General features: G+C 41.2%; 1 protein-coding gene and 1 pseudogene across 1 annotated transcript; both read left to right on the top strand.

Annotated features, from left to right (window-relative positions):
• Positions 1–1215: 1215 nt before the first annotated feature.
• LOC126027770 (ribosome biogenesis protein NSA2 homolog) lies at positions 1216–2190 on the top strand (annotated as a pseudogene).
• A 9661-nt stretch (positions 2191–11851) lies between these two features.
• IL4 (interleukin 4) lies at positions 11852–19625 on the top strand. Its single transcript, XM_049787373.1, has 4 exons — positions 11852–11989; positions 12235–12282; positions 17123–17239; positions 19530–19625. Exons 1-4 carry the CDS (start codon positions 11852–11854, stop codon positions 19623–19625), a joined length of 399 nt encoding a protein of 132 aa, XP_049643330.1.
• The last annotated feature ends 1476 nt before the right edge of the window (positions 19626–21101 follow it).

Raw genomic sequence — 21101 nt, 5'->3', positions numbered from 1 at the left:
GCATTTCACATCACCCCCCTCTCTTCCCACTCCCTGGAAGCATCCTTCTGCCCTTTGGCTTTAGTCAGTGTTAGCTTCCTCTGCACTCAGAACTGGGAACCTGGCCCCAGACATCTCTGTTCATGATCTCTGTTCAGATCTCTGACTGTACCTCCTTCTCTCTAAACTTCCATGTCTGAGTGACTCCAACCCAAGCCCCAAACCTGGGGTCTTCTGTGACTTTTCAATCTTCCTGATCTTACACTGAACTAATTCTCATTGCTACCAATGATGATGGAGAAAGTGGTAGCCACATGGAGAGTTTCCCACATGGGAGGCACCAAGATAAACACTTAACACTCATCCCACTGTCTAGGCTTGATAAAAAACACTGGGTTAGGGGCCTTCCTGTAAACCTTTTAGAGACAGTGGGCAGAAGTGGGATGAAGATCTGGCTGGACTCCAGGGTGCCAAGATAGGAATGCTGCCAAGATATCAGACGCATCACCTGGCTTCTGCTTTTCCATCCTCCTCCCCACGCCTCAAGTCTCTCTGTTGCATTCACCAACCACTGGTACTGTCTGGTTTCCTCCAGGTCTTCCAGGGTCCCAGGGTCACCTTGCTCCCACCCTCCCTACCCTTCTCCTATATTAGGCCACTTACCCCAGTCTCTGCATAAACTTTACCTCCTTGGCATGAAATGACTGTCCTGCTGTTCTCACAGCTGCTGAGAATGGTTGGGGACAGAAGAGGTGAGAAAAAGAGAGGCAGGGCTGGGGACCCCTCAGCTCCCTCCCCAGGTCAGCTAGAGACCTCAGAAAACTGAACATTCTGTTTGATCCCTGATTTCTCCCTGAACCTCCAGAAGAGTGGAGGGTGGGTGACAAGTTCACCAGGAGGTTGTGGGAGACAGAGCACAGAGGGGAGGGATTCTCTGGAGCAAAGGATTCCCTGACCAGAGCTTGGGCAAGGAGGAGAGGTATTGAGATATTCCCAAGCCTCAATTCTGCAGTGGCCACTCAAAGAAGTGGCCTCTTGTTGATCACGTCTTTAGAGTTTTGGGGTCAGTCTGGATTCTGCTATAATGCTTCAGAGTACATACTGGTTCCTAGGTATTGTATGACTATTCCGAAAATATTAACTTAAGTAGATGTTGCTTGAGTGTTTCTAAAAGCCGAAAATCTAGAACTTCTAGAATCCAGGATAGCTGCACTAGGTAATCCTGAAGCCATCACCATGTCACAATAAGAATATATTGAACTACTATGAATATTGTTGAAATTACTAGGAGAAAAAGAGAAAGTAAGAAGGTTTAGAAGCCCATGAATGTTCAAAGAAAGCAAAAAAGGGGGCCTGGAGAGATAGCACAGCGGTGTTTGCCTTGCAAGCAGCCGATCCAGGACCAAAGGTGATTGGTTTGAATCCCGGTGTCCCATATGGTCCCCCGTGCCTGCCAGGAGCTATTTCTGAGCAGACAGCCAGGAGTAACCCCTGAACAATGCCGGGTGTGGCCCAAAAACCAAAAAAAAAAAAAAAAAAAGAAAGCAAAAAAGATGACTGATTTGAAGGGTAAGCTCTACCATAAACAGCACCATGCTGAGAAAATACAAATGAAAAGGACTATTAAGAGGCATGAAAAGAGAAACACCAGACAAAGGAATGATGAGAAGACTCCACAAGGAGCAGTACCTGCATATCTCTTGGATAGAGAGGGACAATCCTGAACTATAGTACTTTCCAGTAGGATTCAACAAAAGCCAAAATGGAGAGTGGGAAATGTGAAATTCCTCTGCCAAAAGCTTGTGCCTGGAGAAATAGAAAAACTAAAATTTATTTGAACAGTAAAGAGGGAAAAATAGCATGGAAGAGGTTGGTTATTAAAGTCCGCTTTGTTGGAGAATGGTTTATGCAAAACCCCCATAAATATGAAAGATTCATTAGGCCAATGAGTTTACATTTTAAGAAAAGCACATGTAACACATCTTGAACTGAAAGACACTTTTTGCCTGTCAATACTTGGTGTAATTAATCCCTCATCTCCACTATATACTACTACTTTAGTATATCATCACCAAAGGTATTGCCATTAAGGTAAAAGTGAGTGAGTTGGATCTTGTCATATAGGAAGGCAAGATTATTTGAGAAAAATTTGCCCAGGTTATCAACAATCCTGAAAATAATGGATGTATTAGTGCAGTCTTATTGGTTTGACAGCACGCAAGTAACTGATTACAGGAGATTACACACACTCAGTAGTTTTGATTAACAACCAAAATGCCTAACATCTGCAGCCATAAAAAAAAAAAAACCATTATATTGGGGCCAGAGTGATGGTGCTAGAGGTAAGGCGTCTGCCTTGCAAGCACTAGCCTAGGACGGGCTGCAGTTCAATCCCCTGGCATCCCATATGGTCCCCCAAGCAAGGAGCGATTTCTGAGCACGTAGCCAGAAGTAACCCCTGAGCATCAATGGGTATGGCCCCAAAACAAACAAACCAACCAACAAACATTATATTGCACAAAACATTTAAGTAGTCTGGGTTTTTCACCCAATACTCATCAGATAAGGGGATAATATCTAAGATATACAAGGTACTGACAGAACTTAACAAGAAAAAGAAACTAACCCCATCAAAAATGGGGAGATGAAATGAAAAGATACTTCCTTAAAGAAGAAATACAAATGGCCAAAAGGCACATAAAAAGTGCTCCACATCACTAATCATCAGGGAGATGCAAATCAAAACCACAATGAGGTACCATCTCATGCCACAGAGACTGGCACACATCACAAAAAAAAAAAAAAACAAGAACAATCAGTGCTTGCGGGAATGTGGAGAGAAAGGAACTCTCATTCTCTGCTGGTGGGAATGCCATCTAGTCCAGCCTTTATGAAAAACTATACAGAGATACCTCAAAAAACTGAAAATTGAGCTCCCACATGATCCAGCAATGTCATTCTGAGGGATATATCCTAGAAACACAAAAACAATACAGAATGCCTTCTGTGTGCCTATTTTTATGGTAGTGTTGATTTATAATAGCCAGAATCTGGAAACAACCCAGATGCCCAACAACAGATGAGTGGCTAAAGAAACTGTAGTACAGATAGACAATGGAATACTATGTAGTGGTCAGGGAAAATGAAGTCATGAAATGTTCCTATACATGGATGGACATGGAAACTATTATGCTGAGTGAAATAAGTCATTGGGGGAAAGATAGACACAGAATAGTCTCACTCATCTGTGGGATTTAAGAAAAATAAAAGACATTATTGTAATAACACCCAGAGACAAAAGAGAGGAGGGCTGGAAGGACTGGCCCACGATATGAAGCTCACCAGAGTAGTGAGTGCAGTTATAGAAATAACTACACTAACAACTATCGTGTCAATGGTAGTGAGTGAGACAGAATGTCTGTCTCGAATACAGGCAGGGGGTGGGGGAGGAGGGAGATGAGGAGCATGGGTGGTGGGAATGTTGCACTGGTGATAGAGATACTCTCTTTTATAATTGAAACCCAACTACAAATATGTTTGTAATCATGGCACTTAAATAAATGTATTATTTAATTAAAAAAGAAAGTGGTCTAGGTTTAAAATAAAACAAAGGTGATTGCAAGCAGCCAACCTGATTCAATCCCCACACTATCTGTGGTGCATGAGAACTACCAGAAGTTGATGTCTTGAGCACTGTGGCCCAAACCCTCCCCTCCCCCAATATTAACTTGGGCTAGGTGTGTGTGTGTGTGTGTGTGTGTGTGTGTGTGTGTGTGTGTGTGTGTGTAGGTGTAAGTTTTCCCCTACTCCACACATATGTCTACTGTGGTCATGCTGCAGAGAGCAGCCCCTTCTACTCCTCAGCTCTTTGAAGGGCCTCTGGTCACTCCCTGACATTCTGGAAAGTTCATCTTCTTTCCTCTGGCCTCATCCAGTCACATTGAAGCAAAATAACAAAGAAGTGGCATTCTGCTTTTGTGGTGGGGGGGGGCTGGGGTTTTCTGACTCACATCTTTGTCCCCAGAGCTCTAGAACCAGAGAGTATCCCCTCAGAGCAGCCTTACAAGAAATCATCCAGCCTGCAGAAATGCTTTTTTTTCTGGGGCTCACACTCTCAGGACCCTGATGACCACCCACATCTATAGTGCTCCCTCAAAACCTGAAGCCAAGACGCTGCTGCACAGATGCTCCTTAAGGTCTGCCAATGCTGCAGCTTGACAGTGAGCTGGCACCATCTCACTCCAAATCTGCCCACATCTGGATGTTACAAATCTCCCATTCTGGAAGGAACTGGTCTACCTAATAAACTATCTTCCATAGTCACAGCAAAAAAACCCAATGAGAGAAATGAGTCAAGGACCTACACAATAACTTTGGTAAAGAAGAGACAAAGAATCAGACACGCCTGGTATCATTAATCATCAGGGAAATTCAAATCAAAATCACTACAAGACACAATAGCTCACGTGTTAGAGTGGCTGTTATCAAAGAATCAGAGATAACATAGGCTGGCAAGGCTGTACCTTGCTGGTGGGACTATATGCTGGTTTAGCACTATTTTTTTTTCATTTAAAAAATATAGAAGCAGAAAAATCATATGATCCAGCAGTTCTATTCCTGAAATAAGACCTCCCCCACCCTACCTCAGATAAGTAAGATTACAAAGGGCAATATATGGAAACAACCGAAATGTCCCCTAATAGATGCATGGATAAAGAAATGGCCACATATATCACTGATGACTGTTGAGCCACAAAAAAGGAAATCCTGTCATTTGTGACATAGGGGTGTTGGGGGGGGGTTATGCTAGGTTAAAGATGTCATGTGGAGAAAGACAAATTGTGTGTAATCTCTCTTACATGTAGAATCCAACAAAAAAGAACTAATAGGATAGAAAAGTAGATAATATTTATGCAGGAGATGGTGGGTAAAGGTATAGGTATCTAGTTATATGGCATATAGGCACTAGCCATATGCAACATGAGTAACCCAGTTTTGTGGAGTTTTTCATAATTAAGAGGGCCAGAGCAATATTATTGTGGGTAGGATATTTGCCTCGCATGTAGTCAACCTGTATTTGATCACTGGCATCTTATATGGTCTTCAAACCAAACAGGAGTAATTACTGAGTGTAGAGCCAGGAATAACCCCTGAGCACTGCTAGGTGTGGCCCAAAAACAAACAAACAAAAATAAATAAATTTCACTTATTTCTGATTACAAGGGGATGAGGAAAATCAGCTTTTCCTTTTCTTGTGTGTCAACTTTAATTCATGAAAGTCAGCTCATTGTTATGTGTACCTTACAATTATATAGTGTAGGCCTATCATGGCTAAATTAAACTCGGGTGTAAAGAGAAATAACTGTGGTAGATTAAAAAAAAAACTTACCCAAAGAGAAATTATCTTTATCCCAACTTGTTTTGTTTGTTTGTTTGTTTTGTTTTGTTTTTGGGCCACACTCGGCTATGCTCAGGGGTTACTCCCAGCTGTCTGTTTAGAAATGCTCCTGGCAGGCATGGGGGACCATGTGGGATGCTGGGATTCGAACCAACCACCTCAGGTCCTAGATTGACTGCTTGCAAGGCAAACACCGCTGTGCTATCTCTCTGGCCCCTTTATCCCAACTTGGAAGGTGACTTCTAAAATCTCAAGAGAGGATTTCTCTGGTCTTTGTTGCTAGTTCTGGGAGGCAGACCCTAAATCCTTTTTTCCCCAAGGAACAGAATTATCTTTGCTATTCAGAGCAAGTCAATTGGCCCGTTCATCTAATGAAATTACAATGAGTGGTGGTGGGATTCCACACAAGAACCCTCCGACCTCACTGGCTGGGTCTCTGTTGGGAGGCTTACTATGATTAGTATCCTCTGCTGTACTAGAGCTGCTTCTTTTTGTACAGTGTGTCCCTTCCTTCTGAGAGTCCGTTCATTGTGCCACTAAACCTGAGGGGGCAGACATCAGGAGCTCTCAAATTTGTAGCCTGTTGATCAGAAGTGAGTATGGCCCTAGAATCCCTCAGATAGCAAATGGTACTTGAGGAAGGGCAGTCTAAAGGAAGCTATGCCTATAACCTATGAGATTTGGTCCCCTGCCATGGAGTTCTTTTCAGAATCCATTAACGTTGAGGTTGGCAAATATGTGACCTGGTGCCAATGAAAGGATACAACAATCTAAAGACCTCCGGGTACAAGTATGAAATCCCCTACTCCATGGCATGCAAAACACGGTGACAATGATCCAAAACAAAACAATAGTCTTGGCTATTCCCTTTTCTCCTTGATCTGCTAGAGAACCTAGCAGGGGCAAGAAGGCCAGAAACCAAGAAAAAAGAAGCAGGGAGCAAAGAGCTCTAGGAGAAAGAGGCTACAGCATGTTGGGTGACATGAGATTCTGTTGTATCTGAGTGAGTGCCTCATAGAACCATGGGAATGAGACTCAGATGACAGAGCAGTGGTGTGAAAATGACATAGACAAATGATTGGTCAATCATTGACCAATTGGTAACACCAGGGCTCTTCCCTCTTAGTGTGTTTGTGTGTATCTGTGTTTATGACCCAGGGTGGAAGGTGGGTCCTCACCCTTGAGAGGTTAGCTATCCCCTTAGTCCTGAGTATGTGTTTAAGTTTCATTTAAAGAATGCTCATACTGGCAGATAAGTCCAGCTGCTCCACTCTGTGGCTATGCACATCTCCACCAGTAGAAAACTGGATACACATTCTTCTCCAGTACACATGGGCCATTCTCCAGGATAGACCACACAGTGGCCCATAAAACATACTTCCATAAAATCAAGAGGATAGAAATTGTACAAACTACCTTCTCAGATCACAATGCATTGAAATTAGAAGTAAACTACAAAGAGACACAGAGAAAAAACTTTACACCTGGAAATTAAACAGCTCACTACTGAACAACCAGGGGTCAAGAAGAAATCAGTGTAAATCAAAATATTCATGGAAACAAATGTCAATGACACAATTTATCAAAATTTGTGGGACACAGCAAAAGTGGTTCTAAGAGGGAAATTTATAGCGTTACAAGCACACATCGGGAAAGAAGAAGGGGCCTATATAAATAGCTTAATAACGCAGCTTATAAAATTAGAAAACTATCAACAAAATGAACCAAAAATATGTAGGAATAAGGAACTAACAAAGCTTAGAGCAGAAATTAATGAAGAAGAAATCCAAAAAACAATCCTAAAGATCAATGAAAGCAAAAGTTGGTTCTTTGAAAAAAAATCAACAAGATCAATAAACCACTAGCAAAATTCACAAAGAAAGAGAGAGAAACTGGGGCTGAAACTGTGGCACAAGCAGTAGGGCATCTGCCTTGCATGTGCTAAACTAGGATGAATCGTGGTTCAATCCGCCGGTATCCCATATGGTCCCCCAAGCCAGGCGCAATTTCTAAGCACATAGCCAGGAGTAATCCTTGAACATCACCTGGTGTAGCCCAAAAACCAAAAAAAAAAAAAAAAAGGAGAGAAACTTAATAAACTGGATTAGAAATGAAAAGGGGAAACCACTACAACTACTACAGAAATTCAAAGAGTAATCAAAGACTACTTTGAGAAACTCTTTGCCACAAAGCAAGAGACCTGAAGAAAAGGATAAATTCTTGGACTCTTCCACAGTTGAACCAGGATGATCTAGCATATCTAAAAACTATTGAGGAAGTTAAAATGGTAACCAAAAGCCTTCCCCAAAACAAAAGTCCAAGCCCAGATGGATTCACTAATGAATTCTTCCAAATCTTTCAAAAGGACCTACTACCAATCTTTTTCAAGCTCTTCTAGAAAATTGAAAACACAGAACACTCTGAAATAGTTTTTACGAAGCTAACATCACCCTGATACCAAAAGCAGAGATGCTACAAAGAAAAGAAAACTAGGGGCCGGAGCGATAGCACAGCAGTAGGGCCTTGCATGTGGCTGACCCAGGATGAACTTCGTTTAGATCCCCAGCATCCCATATGGTCCCCCAAGCCAGGAATGATTTCTGAGCGCATAGCCAGGAGTAACCCCTGAGAGTCACTGGGTGTGGTTCCCCCCAAAAAACAAAAAAACAAACAAAAACAGCAACCAAAAATGAAAACAAAAAGAAAGAAAGAAAAGGAAACTACAGACCAATATCCTTGATGAACACAGATGCAAAGATCCTCAACAAAATCCTAATAAATGGAATCCAATGCCTCATCAAGAAAGGTCATACGCTATGACCAAGTAGGTTTCATTCCAGAGATGCAATCAACATAAATACATAATCAACATAATATACCATATCAACAAAAGAAAAATTATCTGATAAGGTCAACAGATGCAGAGAAAGCATTTAATAAGGTCCAACACTCATCCATGATATAAAACTCTCAACAAGATAGATATAAAAAGAACTTTTCTCAATATAATCAAGGCCATTTACCACAAGCCCATGGGAAATATTATATTCAACGGAGATAAACTAAAGGCCATTCTTCTAAAATCTGATACAAGACAAGACTGCCCCCTCTTGCCATTTCTATTTTACATAGTACTAGAAGTACTTGCCATAGCAATTTACAAGAAATATATATCATGGACATCCAGATAGGAAAGGAAGAAGTCAAGTTATAACTGTTTGCAGATGACATGCTACTATATTTAGAAAGCCCTAAAGACTATAAAAAAGCCTCTAGAAACAATAGATTCATATAGCAAAGTGGCAGGCTAAAAATTAACATGCAAAAATCAATGGCCTTCTTATACACAAATAATGATAGAGAAGAAATGGAATAAAAAAAAAAACCACACAATCCCATTCATAGTAGTGCCACAGAAACTCAAATACCTTGGATTCAACTTAACTAAAGAGGTGAAGGACCTATACAAAGAAAACTACAAAGCACTGCTTCAAGAAATGAAATAGGACACAAGGAAATAGAGACACATACCCTGTACATAGATTGGAAAAATCAATACCATTAAAATGGTAATGCTCCCCAAAGCATTGTATAGATTTAATGCAATATCTCTAAGGATACCTATGATATTTTTCAAAGAAGTGGATCAAAGACTCCTAAAATTAATTAAGAACAATAAATGTCCACAAATAGCTAAAGCAATATTTAGAAAAAAGAAGGTGAGAGGCATCACTTTCTTAACTTTAAATTTATTACAAAGCAATAGTTGTCAAAACAGCATGGTATTAGAATAAAGACAGATCTTCAGATCAATAGAATAGACTTGAGTATTCAGAGAATGTCCCCCAGACATACAATCCATTAATCTTTGATAAAGGGGCAAATTCAAATTGGAGCAAGGAAAGCCTCATCAACAAGTGGTGCTGGGACAACTGGTCAGCCATATGCAATAAAGTGAACTTGGACCTCCATTTAACTTCATACACAAAGGTCAAATCCAAATAGATTAAGATCTTGATATCAGACCCAGAACCATATGTATATAGAAGAACACATAGATAAAACATTCCATGACATTGAAACTAAAGACATCTTAAAGTACCACTTGTATCAAAAACCACTGTCCATGCAAGTGGAAGCAGAGATAAAAAAAAAAATGGGACTATATTAAACCAAGAAGCTTCTGAACCGCAAAGGAAACAGTGACTAGGATACAAAGTCCACCCACAGAATGGGAGAAACTATTCACCCAATATCCATCAGATAACGGGTTAATATTTAAGATATACAAGGTACTGACAGAACTTAACAAGAAAAAATAATCTAACCCCATCAAAAAAATGGAGAGAAGAAATGAACAGACACTTCTTTAAAGAAGAAATACAGAGGTCCAAAAGGCACATGAAAAAATGCTCCACATCACTAATCATCAGGGAAATGCAAATCAAAACAACAATGAGGTACCATCTCATGCCACAGAGACTGGCACACATCACAAAGAACAAAAACAATCTATGCTGGTGAGGATTTGGGAAGAAAGGTATTCTCATTCACTGCTGGCCTTTCTGGAAAACAATATAAAGATTCCTCAAAAAAACTGAAAATTGAGCTCCCATATGATCCAGCAATACCTCTCCTAGAAATATACCATAGGAATACAAAAACCATACAAAAATGCCCTCTGTATGCCTATTTTCATTACAGCATTATTTACAATAGCCAGAATCTGGAAACAACACAGATGCTCGACTACAGATGAGCGGTTAAAGAAACTGTGGTACGTATACACAATGGAATATTATGCAGCCATCAGAAAAAATGAATTCATGAAATTTAGATGGACATAAAAACTATTATGCTGAGTGAAATATTTCAGAGGGAGAGATAGATGCAGAATAGTTTCATTCATCTGTGTGATTTGAGAAAAATAAGACAGTATGGTAATTATGAAATATATTATATAATAATATAATATGATATAGCTATAATTATATAATGATATAATTATGATTCTATGATATTATATTATTATAATACCCAGAGACAATAGAGATGAGGGCTTGAAGGACAAGTCCACAATATAAAGCTTATCACAAACAGTGGTGAGTGCAGTCAGAGAATTAACTATACCAACAAATATCATGACAATGGTAGTAAGAGAAATAGAATGCCTGGGGCCGGGTAGGTGGCGCTGGAGGTAAGGTGTCTGCCTTGCAAGCGCTAGCCAAGGAAGGACCTCGGTTCGATCCCCCGGCGTCCCATATGGTCCACCCAAGCCAGGGGCGATTTCTGAGCACATAGCCAGGAGTAACCCCTGAGCGTCAAACGGGTGTGGCCCAAAAACCAAAAAAAAAAAAAAAAAAAAAAAAGAAATAGAATGCCTATCTCAAATACAGGTGGGGAAGGAGGTAGATGAGGGGCACTGGTGGTGGGAAAGTTGCATTGGTGTAGGGGAGGTGTACTTTTTATGACTTAAACCCAACTATGAATATGTTTGTAACCATGGTACTTAAATAAAGATATTATAGGGCCCGGAGAGATAGCACAGTGTTGTTTGCCTTGCAAGCAGCCGATCCAGGACCAAAGGTGGTTGGTTCGAATCCCGGTGTCCCATATGGTCCCCCGTGCCTGCCAGGAGCTATTTCTGAGCAGACAGCCAGGAGTAACCCCTGAGCAATGCCGGGTGTGGCCCAAAAACCAAAAATAAATAAATAAATAAATAAAATAAAAATAAAAATAAAGATATTATAAAAAAAATAAAGAATGGTCATTTCTGAAACCCACAGACAAGTTTTGCTAGAGACCTCCTTCTTCTTGTTCAATCACAATAATCCAATGTAAATTCCATTTACCTGTCAATTCCCTAAGTTAAACCCCTGAAAGTATAGTAAGCCTGAAGGTGAGTACAAGATGGAATTGGGCCCACTATTTTCCTTTCATCTAGAAAAAGAATCTACAACCAGCTTTTCCATAAAAGGTGCTTCCACGATGGAAAGAAGTTGGAATCGTCGGCAAAGTCCAGCTGAAATGCTATTCCAGGCAAACTTCTTGATACTGCTCTGTCTTTCCCCAAGAGGACTGCACTCAAACAAAGTTGGACTTCTGTGGCCTCTTCTCTGCAAAGCAAAACACCAACAGCACCTTTGAGCTGATAAGATTAATCTAAAGAACAAATTATGGTGTAACTTCCTATCCTGCTACTTTGTAGTTGATTTTAAAAGATGGTTTCATTTTTCTATTGGTCTGATTTCAAAGGAACTTCTTACCTGTTTTCTAATGGGGCAGTTGTTGTTTTTTTTCTCCTGGAAGATGCTGTGATTGGCCCCCAAAGACCGAAAATTTCCAATGTTAACGATTTTCCCTCGTTTCAGCAATTTTAAAATCTATATATAGAGATATCTTTGTCAGAGTGTATTGGCTCCCCCGGGTAAACTAATTGTCTCGCATTGTCAGTGCAAATAGAGAGCTGTATTGATGGGTCTCACCTCCCCACTGATTCCCGCTCTGGTCTGCTTACTCGCATGTACCAGCAACCTGGCACTCGCACGATGCACACATAACATCGTACTGAAAGAGATCATCTATATACTGAAAAGTCTCACAGAGAAAAAGGTGAGTAAGCTATCTGGCACTATATCTCCAAATGATGGTGCTATGACTGGCCACTGTAGTTCTTAGATGATGAGAAGACCATAATGGCTTCTAGAGAAGTTGCTAAGTTTCTTGTCGGTGGCTGATAGACAGCTCGGGGGAGCAAAGTGAGGAACAGCAGGGAGTAAGAGCTGCTACTTGGCAAGAATCACTTTGCATGGTTGGTGATAATTCTCTTTTGCTTTCTCCTTCCTGCCTGGGCCAAGGATGCCTGTCTGGACATGACTGTAGCAGATGTCTTTGCTGTCCCAAAGGTAAGATTCTACTGGGTTTGCTTTGGCATATGGGTGGTTTAGGAGAGAATCGTTACCTACAAGGATATGTATGAACTATTTTGCAATGCCTGAAACACATGCATTGTATATAGGAGCCCCAAGTTCCATCCTGTGCATCATATGGTCCCACTGCATAGCCAGAGGAACTCCCCTCTCCGGCTCTTCTGGGTATGGGTTATACCCCCAACCCACCCCTGCAAAAAATTAAGAAAATAAATGTTTGTAATGGAAAGCAAGCAGGCCCAAATTAACTAGAAGGTGCTAAATGTTTCCAAACACTTAAGATTCTGGTCTTTAGTCTAAACATGTTTTGGTGTTTCTGGTTGCATCTGATAGAGAAGATATATGAAGCTGGATTTTAGCTCCTAACTTGTTAAGATTCTTGCCAAAAAAAAAAGCTCTTTTGCATTTACCCAGTCTTGATGTAGTACCTGGAATACAGGAGGCACTCAAAAAAGTTGTCAAAAAAGAAAGTTTATCTGGTCCATACATTTCTGAAAAAAAAAAACAATATTCTCACAGACCCAGATATTGAGATTACAGGTTGAGAAGCTTTCATTTTGTCTAAGAGACTTCCTACAGCAACAGAAAAGATTATTACTAGAGCCCCCTTCTACCACCTGGTTACCCACCAGCACCGGGCTCCAAAGTGGCTGTCCAAGAACAGTTTGCTCTGCCCTGTCAACTCCCCTCCAACCTTGTCTGGAGCTGTCCAGCGGAAAGAGCTTCCACATATCCCTGCTTCTGGCTCAGCCATCTTGGTTTCTGCCTCTTGGTGCTGGCTCACTTTCCACCCCCATCTGTAGTGGGAGGAGATAGATTTGACAGCTGATACTGCATTTTCTCTGACAAACACATGACTACAGCCATATCAATAGCTTTGTGTATATCAGTTCCTGTTTTCATGGAAATGCACAACTAAGAATGAAAAACACAAAGCTTCAATTAAACCAGTGGTCTCCTAACTACCTGCTTTCCATATTTACTAGAGGGGATATTTGGGCCAGGATTAAATGCAGTGAGTATAAGTAGCCAATTCCACTTTGTGAGAAAGTTTCTCTTCAGGCATTTATCTGGTCTATATGATTTCATTTAATTATTTCAGGACTGGGGATATAACTCAATGATAAAACAAATGCTTTGCATAGGAGAATTAAATTTCCAGTACCACAAAAATATTATTTTAGAAGTCAAAGGTTTAGAAATATTTGCAATATTATTTATGACAGTATAATTCTACCATATATAACTGTTATCAATTATAATTTATATAATATTTTAGAATTCTGTCCTTCAAAGTCTCATTCTATACAAATCTATCAGATGGGTAGATTGGAGAAGATTTATGTAACACTATATAGTATATTGGCATTTTGTTCCTATAAATACCAGTCCAGGGGCCACTGGGTATCTTGTGTATTCTGTAGAGGCGGTTACATCCTCTGAGGATGCCTGAAGGAATGCTGAAGATCTGGAAGGGAGATGGCCTGTGATACTGGCCCAGTTATGACATTAGCTGTGTGGCCTTCATCAAGCACTCCTCTTTGTGCCTCAGTTTCCACATTTGAAGATATGGAAGTGATTTTAAAAGTTGGCAGAAATCCAACTCTTAGCGGAAAGTATTATGGTAAAATGATGCAACTCTTGATTAAGAGAGGGAAAAAGCTGATTGCAGAATAATTCTAAGAAAAAGGAGCCAGTGGTTAGAGATAATTAAATCCTCTGTGACTCCAAGCCTAGGCTGTGACCCCACCCTTACCCATGTCACTTGCATTTCCTTCCACTGTTTCTACTCCCTCCCAGATTTGCCATCACTGTTTCCCTTTTTCAAAGACCCAGAACCTTTTACTTATCTGTTGATACTTCAAAATAACAAAAAATTGTTATTTTTCAAAACCCACACAAGTAGTAGGTGGGAGGAGTACTTAATTGTGTTATCAGTAAAGTAACCTTTCTTACCCAAAGTCCAGGCTACTAACTTTATATCTTGGGGCAAATGGGGATAAGAATTCCAGTGTTCTAAAAGTGGGGAGCATCCTGGTAATTTCTGGAGATAATGTGCTGTTCTGAGCACATTAGATATCACAAGCCATACTCCCTCCTCAGGGAGCTTGGGGTCTGAGGAAGAACTAAGTGGAAATCAGGCAGGCAGGCCTTTCCTGGTGAACCATTAGTTGGAGGGGGGAGTTCATTCCGATTTACCAAAGAAAACAAGAAAAGCATTTCTCAACAAGGACCGGTGAGCTCTCAGGATCCTAAGGGGTCCAGAGCTAAAGTTCTCATAAATGAGGATACACAATACAAAACTAGAAGGTCAGTTGGTAGGTGTTTGGAGGAGTGTCAGCAAGGAAACAGGGTCAGACAAAGATTGTGACGCACTGAGCTAGAGTACCTAATTTTTTCAGGAAGCTCTTTGTTAACCCTTAAATCTTTTTTTTTTAATTTTAATTAAAAGTAAAGAATTATCAAGTAACTAAGTGAAAAAATTTCTAATTCTCTAGCACTTCTTGAACAAATGTAGCAGAAGTAGGGATAATAAATGCAACACCAACAGGATTGGGTTTTTGTTTTCTGGGTTTGTTTTATTATTGGGCCAAACTTGTTGGTGCTCAGACATTACTCCTGATTTCTACACACAGAAATCACTCCTGGCAGATATGGGGGATCACAAACCAGGGTTGGCTGCATGCAAGGCAAATGCCCTACCTGCTGTGCTATCTCTCTGGCCTCCAGGATTGGATCACTCCAGTTGGGTTCAGGGGACTATATGGGATGCCAAGAACCAAACTAAGGTCAACCACATGCAAGTCAAATGCCCTACCCGATATACTATCACTTTTGCCCTGTTTCAGTCATCCTAAATTAATCCAGTTAAGAATCACCTTAGAATCTGACACAGTCGCTGCCATGGAAGAGCCCCTGGCACTATGCTGACGCCCACTGGGCCTGCTGAGGACTGGCTTCCTTTAAGCATGGGACCGCTTTTGAGTCTTCTATTCCCTCAGCAGTTTTGAGTGTGTGTGTGTGTGTGTGTGTGTGTGTGTGTGTGTGTGTGTGTGTGTGTGTGTGTGTGTGTGTATTTTGGGGGGGTTGTTTTTTGCTTTTTGGGGGCCACACCTGGTGATGCTCAAGTGTTACTCCTGGCTATGCGTTCAGAAATCGCTCCTGCCTTGGGGGACCACATGGGACGCTGGGAAATTGAACCACAGTTCATCCTAGGCTAGCACCGGCAAGGCAGATGCCTTACCACTCCACACCACTGCTCGGGTCCTCCCTCAGCAGTTTTTTTTGTTTGTTTGTTTTGTTTTGTTTTTTGGGTCACACCCCTCGGTGCTCAGGGGTTACTCCTGGCTGTCTGCTCAGAAATAGCTCCTGGCAGGCACGGGGGGACCATATGGGACACCAGGATTCGAACCAACCACCTTTGGTCTTGGATCGGCTGCTTGCAAGGCAAACGCCACTGTGCTATCTCTCCCGGCCCAGCAGTTTTTAAGTACAAGACTGCTAAAGAGTGTCTCCCCTGCTTCCAGGCTCAGTAGGACATGCTCAGATGTTGGCCTGAGGGTCAGTGTTGGCTGGTGTCACCAGAATGAAGCCTAAGCCTCTTACAGAAACTGCCTTTAGGATTCCTTCTGTTTGCTCCAAACTTTTTTCAATTCCAGTTTTGTCCAAATTATCCTTAGAAAATCCTTTGAAAACTTATCTTTAGAGGATGTTTTTCTCCATTACATGGCACTACACTCAAAACTAGTCACAACCCAAAACAACCTAATTTGCAGGTCACTCGTCAGGCTCCAGGGCAAAGCTGGCTTTTGAAGATCAGGGATTGACCTGGCTCAGGCTGTGATTACTCTCCGGGTCTGCATCTCTGTTCTTCAGAAGAAAACAAAAGAAGACACTGAGCCTGAGTCAGACAGAGACACAGTCGTGCTCCCAGGTTCCTGGTAGAAATGGTTTCCCTACTTGTATGGTGCTGCTTCTAATGCTCAACCATTTCCAGATTCATGTGGCCAGACCCAGATTAGAATCTCTGCGATTCCAAGGCCACTCTGAACTCACACATTCATGCTGGAGTGTCCCAGAAACTCTGAGATCTCATTCTCAGGCATCCACACTCGGAAGCTTCCCTTAATTTGCACTTCCTGACCCCTGTACCTCCAAAGCCCAACCCCGCTGGTGTTAATCCTGGGCACCATGCCCTGAATTGGACACTCACCTCCTTTGGGTTTGGGAATCCCTTCCTTTACCTGAACGAACACACTGAGCTCTCCCACGGGGGAGGGAGGACTAAATACATGGTAGCTCTATCAGATTCAAGATGACAGCTATTCATTTATTCAAAGAGAAGGAAGAATTTCTGGGGAAACCTGGGTTCTAAAACCTTATAGGAATAAGAGGGAAAAGAATAGATGATATCACATGGATACCTTCCACCCAAAACAACTACTTGGCTAATGTTATAAAAAAAATACACATGAATTGCAGGGCTGATGGGGCTCTCCATGCAGAATCCCACGCTACCATCTACTTGGCTCTGTTAAGAAACAGCACCCTCCAAGGAAAGGGAGCCCTGGAAGTTCAGAGGAGGTTGCTACAACAGAAGGGCCTTCAAAAGGAGTTGTTTTTATGGGCTTGGAGTGATGTTGAGCTACCTATCATACATCTGGAATACTTGAGTACCTAGTCCAGAGCTGATGGATATCATTATTTGCATATTTCTCTGCTTGAGACAGGCTTCTTCACTGAAAAGAGAAAAATCAGAACTCTCTCTTTTATGTTCAAAAGAAAGCTAACACATTTGTGTCATTTCTCTTTCCAGAACACAACTGAGAAAGAAACCTTCTGCAGGACTGCAGTTGTGCTCCAGCAGGTCCATGCATGTTTACCCAAATACTTGAATGGGATCACACGGAACCTGAGATGCCTGACCAACATGGTGAGCTACATTAAGCTGACATTAAACTGACACCACTTGGTTTGTGGTGACTAGAAGCAGTCTAACTTCTAAATGTTCTTCATATAAGTCATAATGTCCATTAACTCCCAAAACAAATATTTGTTGAGGTCTTTTGAGCAGTAATACTGTCCTGAGCTGTAACATGAAAGAAGCAAAGTTAAAGATCTGGCAGAAAATTTTGGTGGAGGGCAAACATGTAAAATGATGTCGGGAATGGCAATGATGACTGTAAGAAAGAACACAGGTGCCATTGACTGAGGGGGTTGACTTAGGAGTATTTGAACTAAGTGAAGAAGGAAGCATGTAAGTTACTAGAGAAGAGGGAAAAGAAAGAAAAGATAGTGTAAAGATGAGCTTTGTAAGTTGGCAAGAAAACCAATATAGCTGGATAAGGATAAAGCAATGTGACCAGGTCATACAGCCATTTGGATACTTTCCCACCTCCCGCCTCTTGAATCAAGGAATGAACTGAGGGCTATATATAGGTGAGGTATATATGTTACCACTAAGTCCTAGCTCTGGTCCAGGTCCTTTGGATTCTTCCCCAGTAAGGTGGGAAACACCGTAAGATTTTGAGTAGGCTGAGATGACAATCTGACATAAATGATTTTCAAGACTCACTCTGCCTAGTAGTAAGCCATAGATCAACAAGGATAAGCACAGAAGATGACTTAATGTTTATCTCTAAAATATTAAGGCTGTGAGGGGCTGAAGCAGTAGCACAGCGGTAAGGCGTTTGCCTTGCACGCGTCTGACCTAGGACAGACCACAGTTCGATTCCCTGGCATCCCATATGGTCCCCCAAGCCAGGCGCGATTTCTGAGCGCATAGCCAGGAGCAGCCCCTGAGTGTCACAGGCTGTGGCCCAAAAACCAAAAATAACATAAAATAAAATAAAATAAAGGCTGTGAGAATGAAGAGAAAGCAAAAGGTGACTTCTTAGTCCCTGACCCGAGTCCCTTGGAAGACAGGATGTTACTGTTACAAATCTGGAAGATGGAAGGTGAGGGAGGATAAAGCAAGACTGAAGGTGGAACAGCTCAAAATGAACAAAACAACTGTTTTATAAGTCAGTTTTGTAAACTGTGAGATGCCTACTGGACAGCTAAATGGAGATGTTGAGAATATTGCTGGAAAGGATGACACTTAGGGAATGAAACCTTTGTTATAAGATGAAGAGTTCTCAGAGATGTTTAAGTTATAGACCTGAATGATACAGAAAGGAAGAGAGCCAAGGGCCAAGTCAGCAATGCTCTATCTTATCAAGGGCAGGAGGAGAAGGGTCAGGCAAATGAGACTCTGAAGTAGTCAGTGAAGGAGGAAGACACCAGAATAAAGTGCCCTAGAAGGCAAATGGAGGAAAGATGGGAGTGACTGTGTTACACATTCTGAAAGGACAACTCTGATGAAGACTGACATAGATTATTCTGTCATGATTCATCATTGGCAATGCTGACAAAAGGGAGAAACAGAACTGAAAGCCTGAGGAGAGGGGGTGCCCCAGAGAATGAAAGAGTGAAGAAGAGGAAGAAGGGGCAGTGACTATAGAAAACTCTTTGGAGTAACTCCAATTACAGAGATATGAACAATAAGGGCAGGTATGAGTGAACAAAGTTTTTTTTTTTTTTCTGGATGGAGCCACTCCTAAGAGTACTTGAGGCTCACATCCAGCAGTGCTGAAACTAGGAGTGTGGGAAACCGTGCCAAAGATCCAACCTAGGGCCTTGAACATGCAAGGAATGTGCTTTATCAATAAAGCCACATCTCCAAGCTTTTCTTTTTTCTTCTCTTAAAAGTAGAGTATATATCAGTAGGACAATATTTCAGTAAGAATAATCCCATAGAGAAAAGTAAACATGCAGGAGGTAAAAGTAGATGTTACTAATGCCAAGTAGAGGTGTTAGGGGTGCCTTATATATATGAGGCAGCTGACAAAGTGCTTATTCTCTTTTTTTTTTTTCTGAGGCAGTGCTTGAATTGGTACTAGAAAGATAATACAAAGGGTAGGGTGCTTGCCTTGAATGCGGACTATCTGGGTTTGATCTTCAGCCTCCCCTATGGTTCCCTGAACACTGAACAATGGGAAAATCCTGCAGAATACTGGCAGATGTATATCCCCCAATCAAACTAGATTGGAGGTATATGTTGGCTCATTGTTCAGGTACCAAGTGCTAGAGTGAGCAAGACTCACAGACAGGCTTAAAGGTGAGGTTGTTTCTCACTGCTGTGCTCAGCAGTAGGAGCTAATGAAATGTTTCTTCTGTAACAGACCAGCTGTCCTGTGGAAGAAGCCAGGAAGAGCACACTCAGAGATCTTTTGGAAAATCTGAAGTCCATCATGAGAGAGAAATTTGCCAATTCTTAAGCTGAATAATTTATGTTTCTAATAGTTTTTATTTTTTTAATATTTATATATTTATAAATCACCTTAAAATAAAGTATATGTGGAAACTGCCCCTCTGATGTCATTTTATAGAACTGACTATGTTTTTTTGAAACATGAAAGTTATAACTTGCAACTCTGGAAACAAATTTCCTTACTGAGAGACTAGACTGGCATAAGAATGAAAAACTGAATAATCAGGAGCCAGAGTAATAGCATAGCTGTAGGGCATTTGCCTTGCATGCATCCCTGGTATCCCATATGGTCTCCCGAGCCTGCCAGGAGCAATTTCTGAGTGCAACACCAGGAATAACCCCTGAGCATCACTGGGTATGGCCCCAAAACAAAACAAACAAACAAACAAAAAACTGAATAGCCACCTCCTAAGAATTATGCTCTGTGAGTAGGGGCCATAATATATGAAATGACTAAATGGGGAAAGAGGAATAAGGGAATAAAGTGCCTGCCCTGCTAATCCTAGTTCAATCCCCAACACTGCTGGGAGTGATCCCTTAACATATAGTCAAAAGTAAGCCCTAAGCAAACTCTTAATTGCTAATGTGGTCCCAAACAATATACCCCACAAAAGAACCATAAGATGTAAATGATAAGCAATTAACAGATAGACCAAGAGTCAATCATAGTGCCAAATAATTCTAAATTGAAAAGGTGTGAACTTGATGCTAATAACATTCTCTCATTGTCACACAGGCCACTACAGTTGAGCTTACAGACAGGAGAAAACATATTTCAAACATATCTTTCAAATATATGACATGATTTTACAATGAACAGTCTTTTGAGAATAATATTAATTTCCTGATTCTCAAGTCTTAGAATCAATCAATATAAAAAGCACAGAAACCTTAGCTATGGTTACAGAAAAGGACTGTAAATGCTACCAATAATATAAAAGGTATTGAAAGTTGAATGCAGCTAAGAGGTAATGCTGAAGGAGAGAACAGGGGTGAAACTAGTAGCCCGCGCTCACTTTGGGAAGTGGTCAGCTAAAGGAACAGTGTCTAAAGTTGACAGAGAAGAATAAGAAATTTAAGTAGTTATTCAAAATTAAAGAGGCAATAGAGACAAACATAATTTCCATTAGAAAATTAGGGAAAAAAAAACCCCTCCACTTTTCAATAAGTAAATAACACATAACTATAGTTGATTTGTCAGAAACAAAAACAGTTGGCAATGGGCCCGGAGAGATAGCACAGCGGCGTTTGCCTTGCAAGCAGCCGATCCAGGACCAAAGGTGTTGGTTCGAATCCCGGTGTCCCATATGGTCCCCCATGCCTGCCAGGACCTATTTCTGAGCAGACAGCCAGGAGTAACCCCTGAGCACCGCCGGGTGTGACCCAAAAACCAAAAACAAACAAAGAAACAAAAAAAAAAACAGTTGGCAAAAGAAGTGACAAGATGTTACTGTTATGGCAGGAGACAGTGATGACAAGGCGG

The sequence above is a fragment of the Suncus etruscus genome, chromosome 14, assembly GCF_024139225.1.
Source record: "Suncus etruscus isolate mSunEtr1 chromosome 14, mSunEtr1.pri.cur, whole genome shotgun sequence".
NCBI classification, from domain to species: domain Eukaryota; kingdom Metazoa; phylum Chordata; class Mammalia; order Eulipotyphla; family Soricidae; genus Suncus; species Suncus etruscus.
The sequence above is the reverse complement of the archived record's forward strand: the minus strand, read 5'-3'. Positions and strand labels throughout refer to the sequence as shown.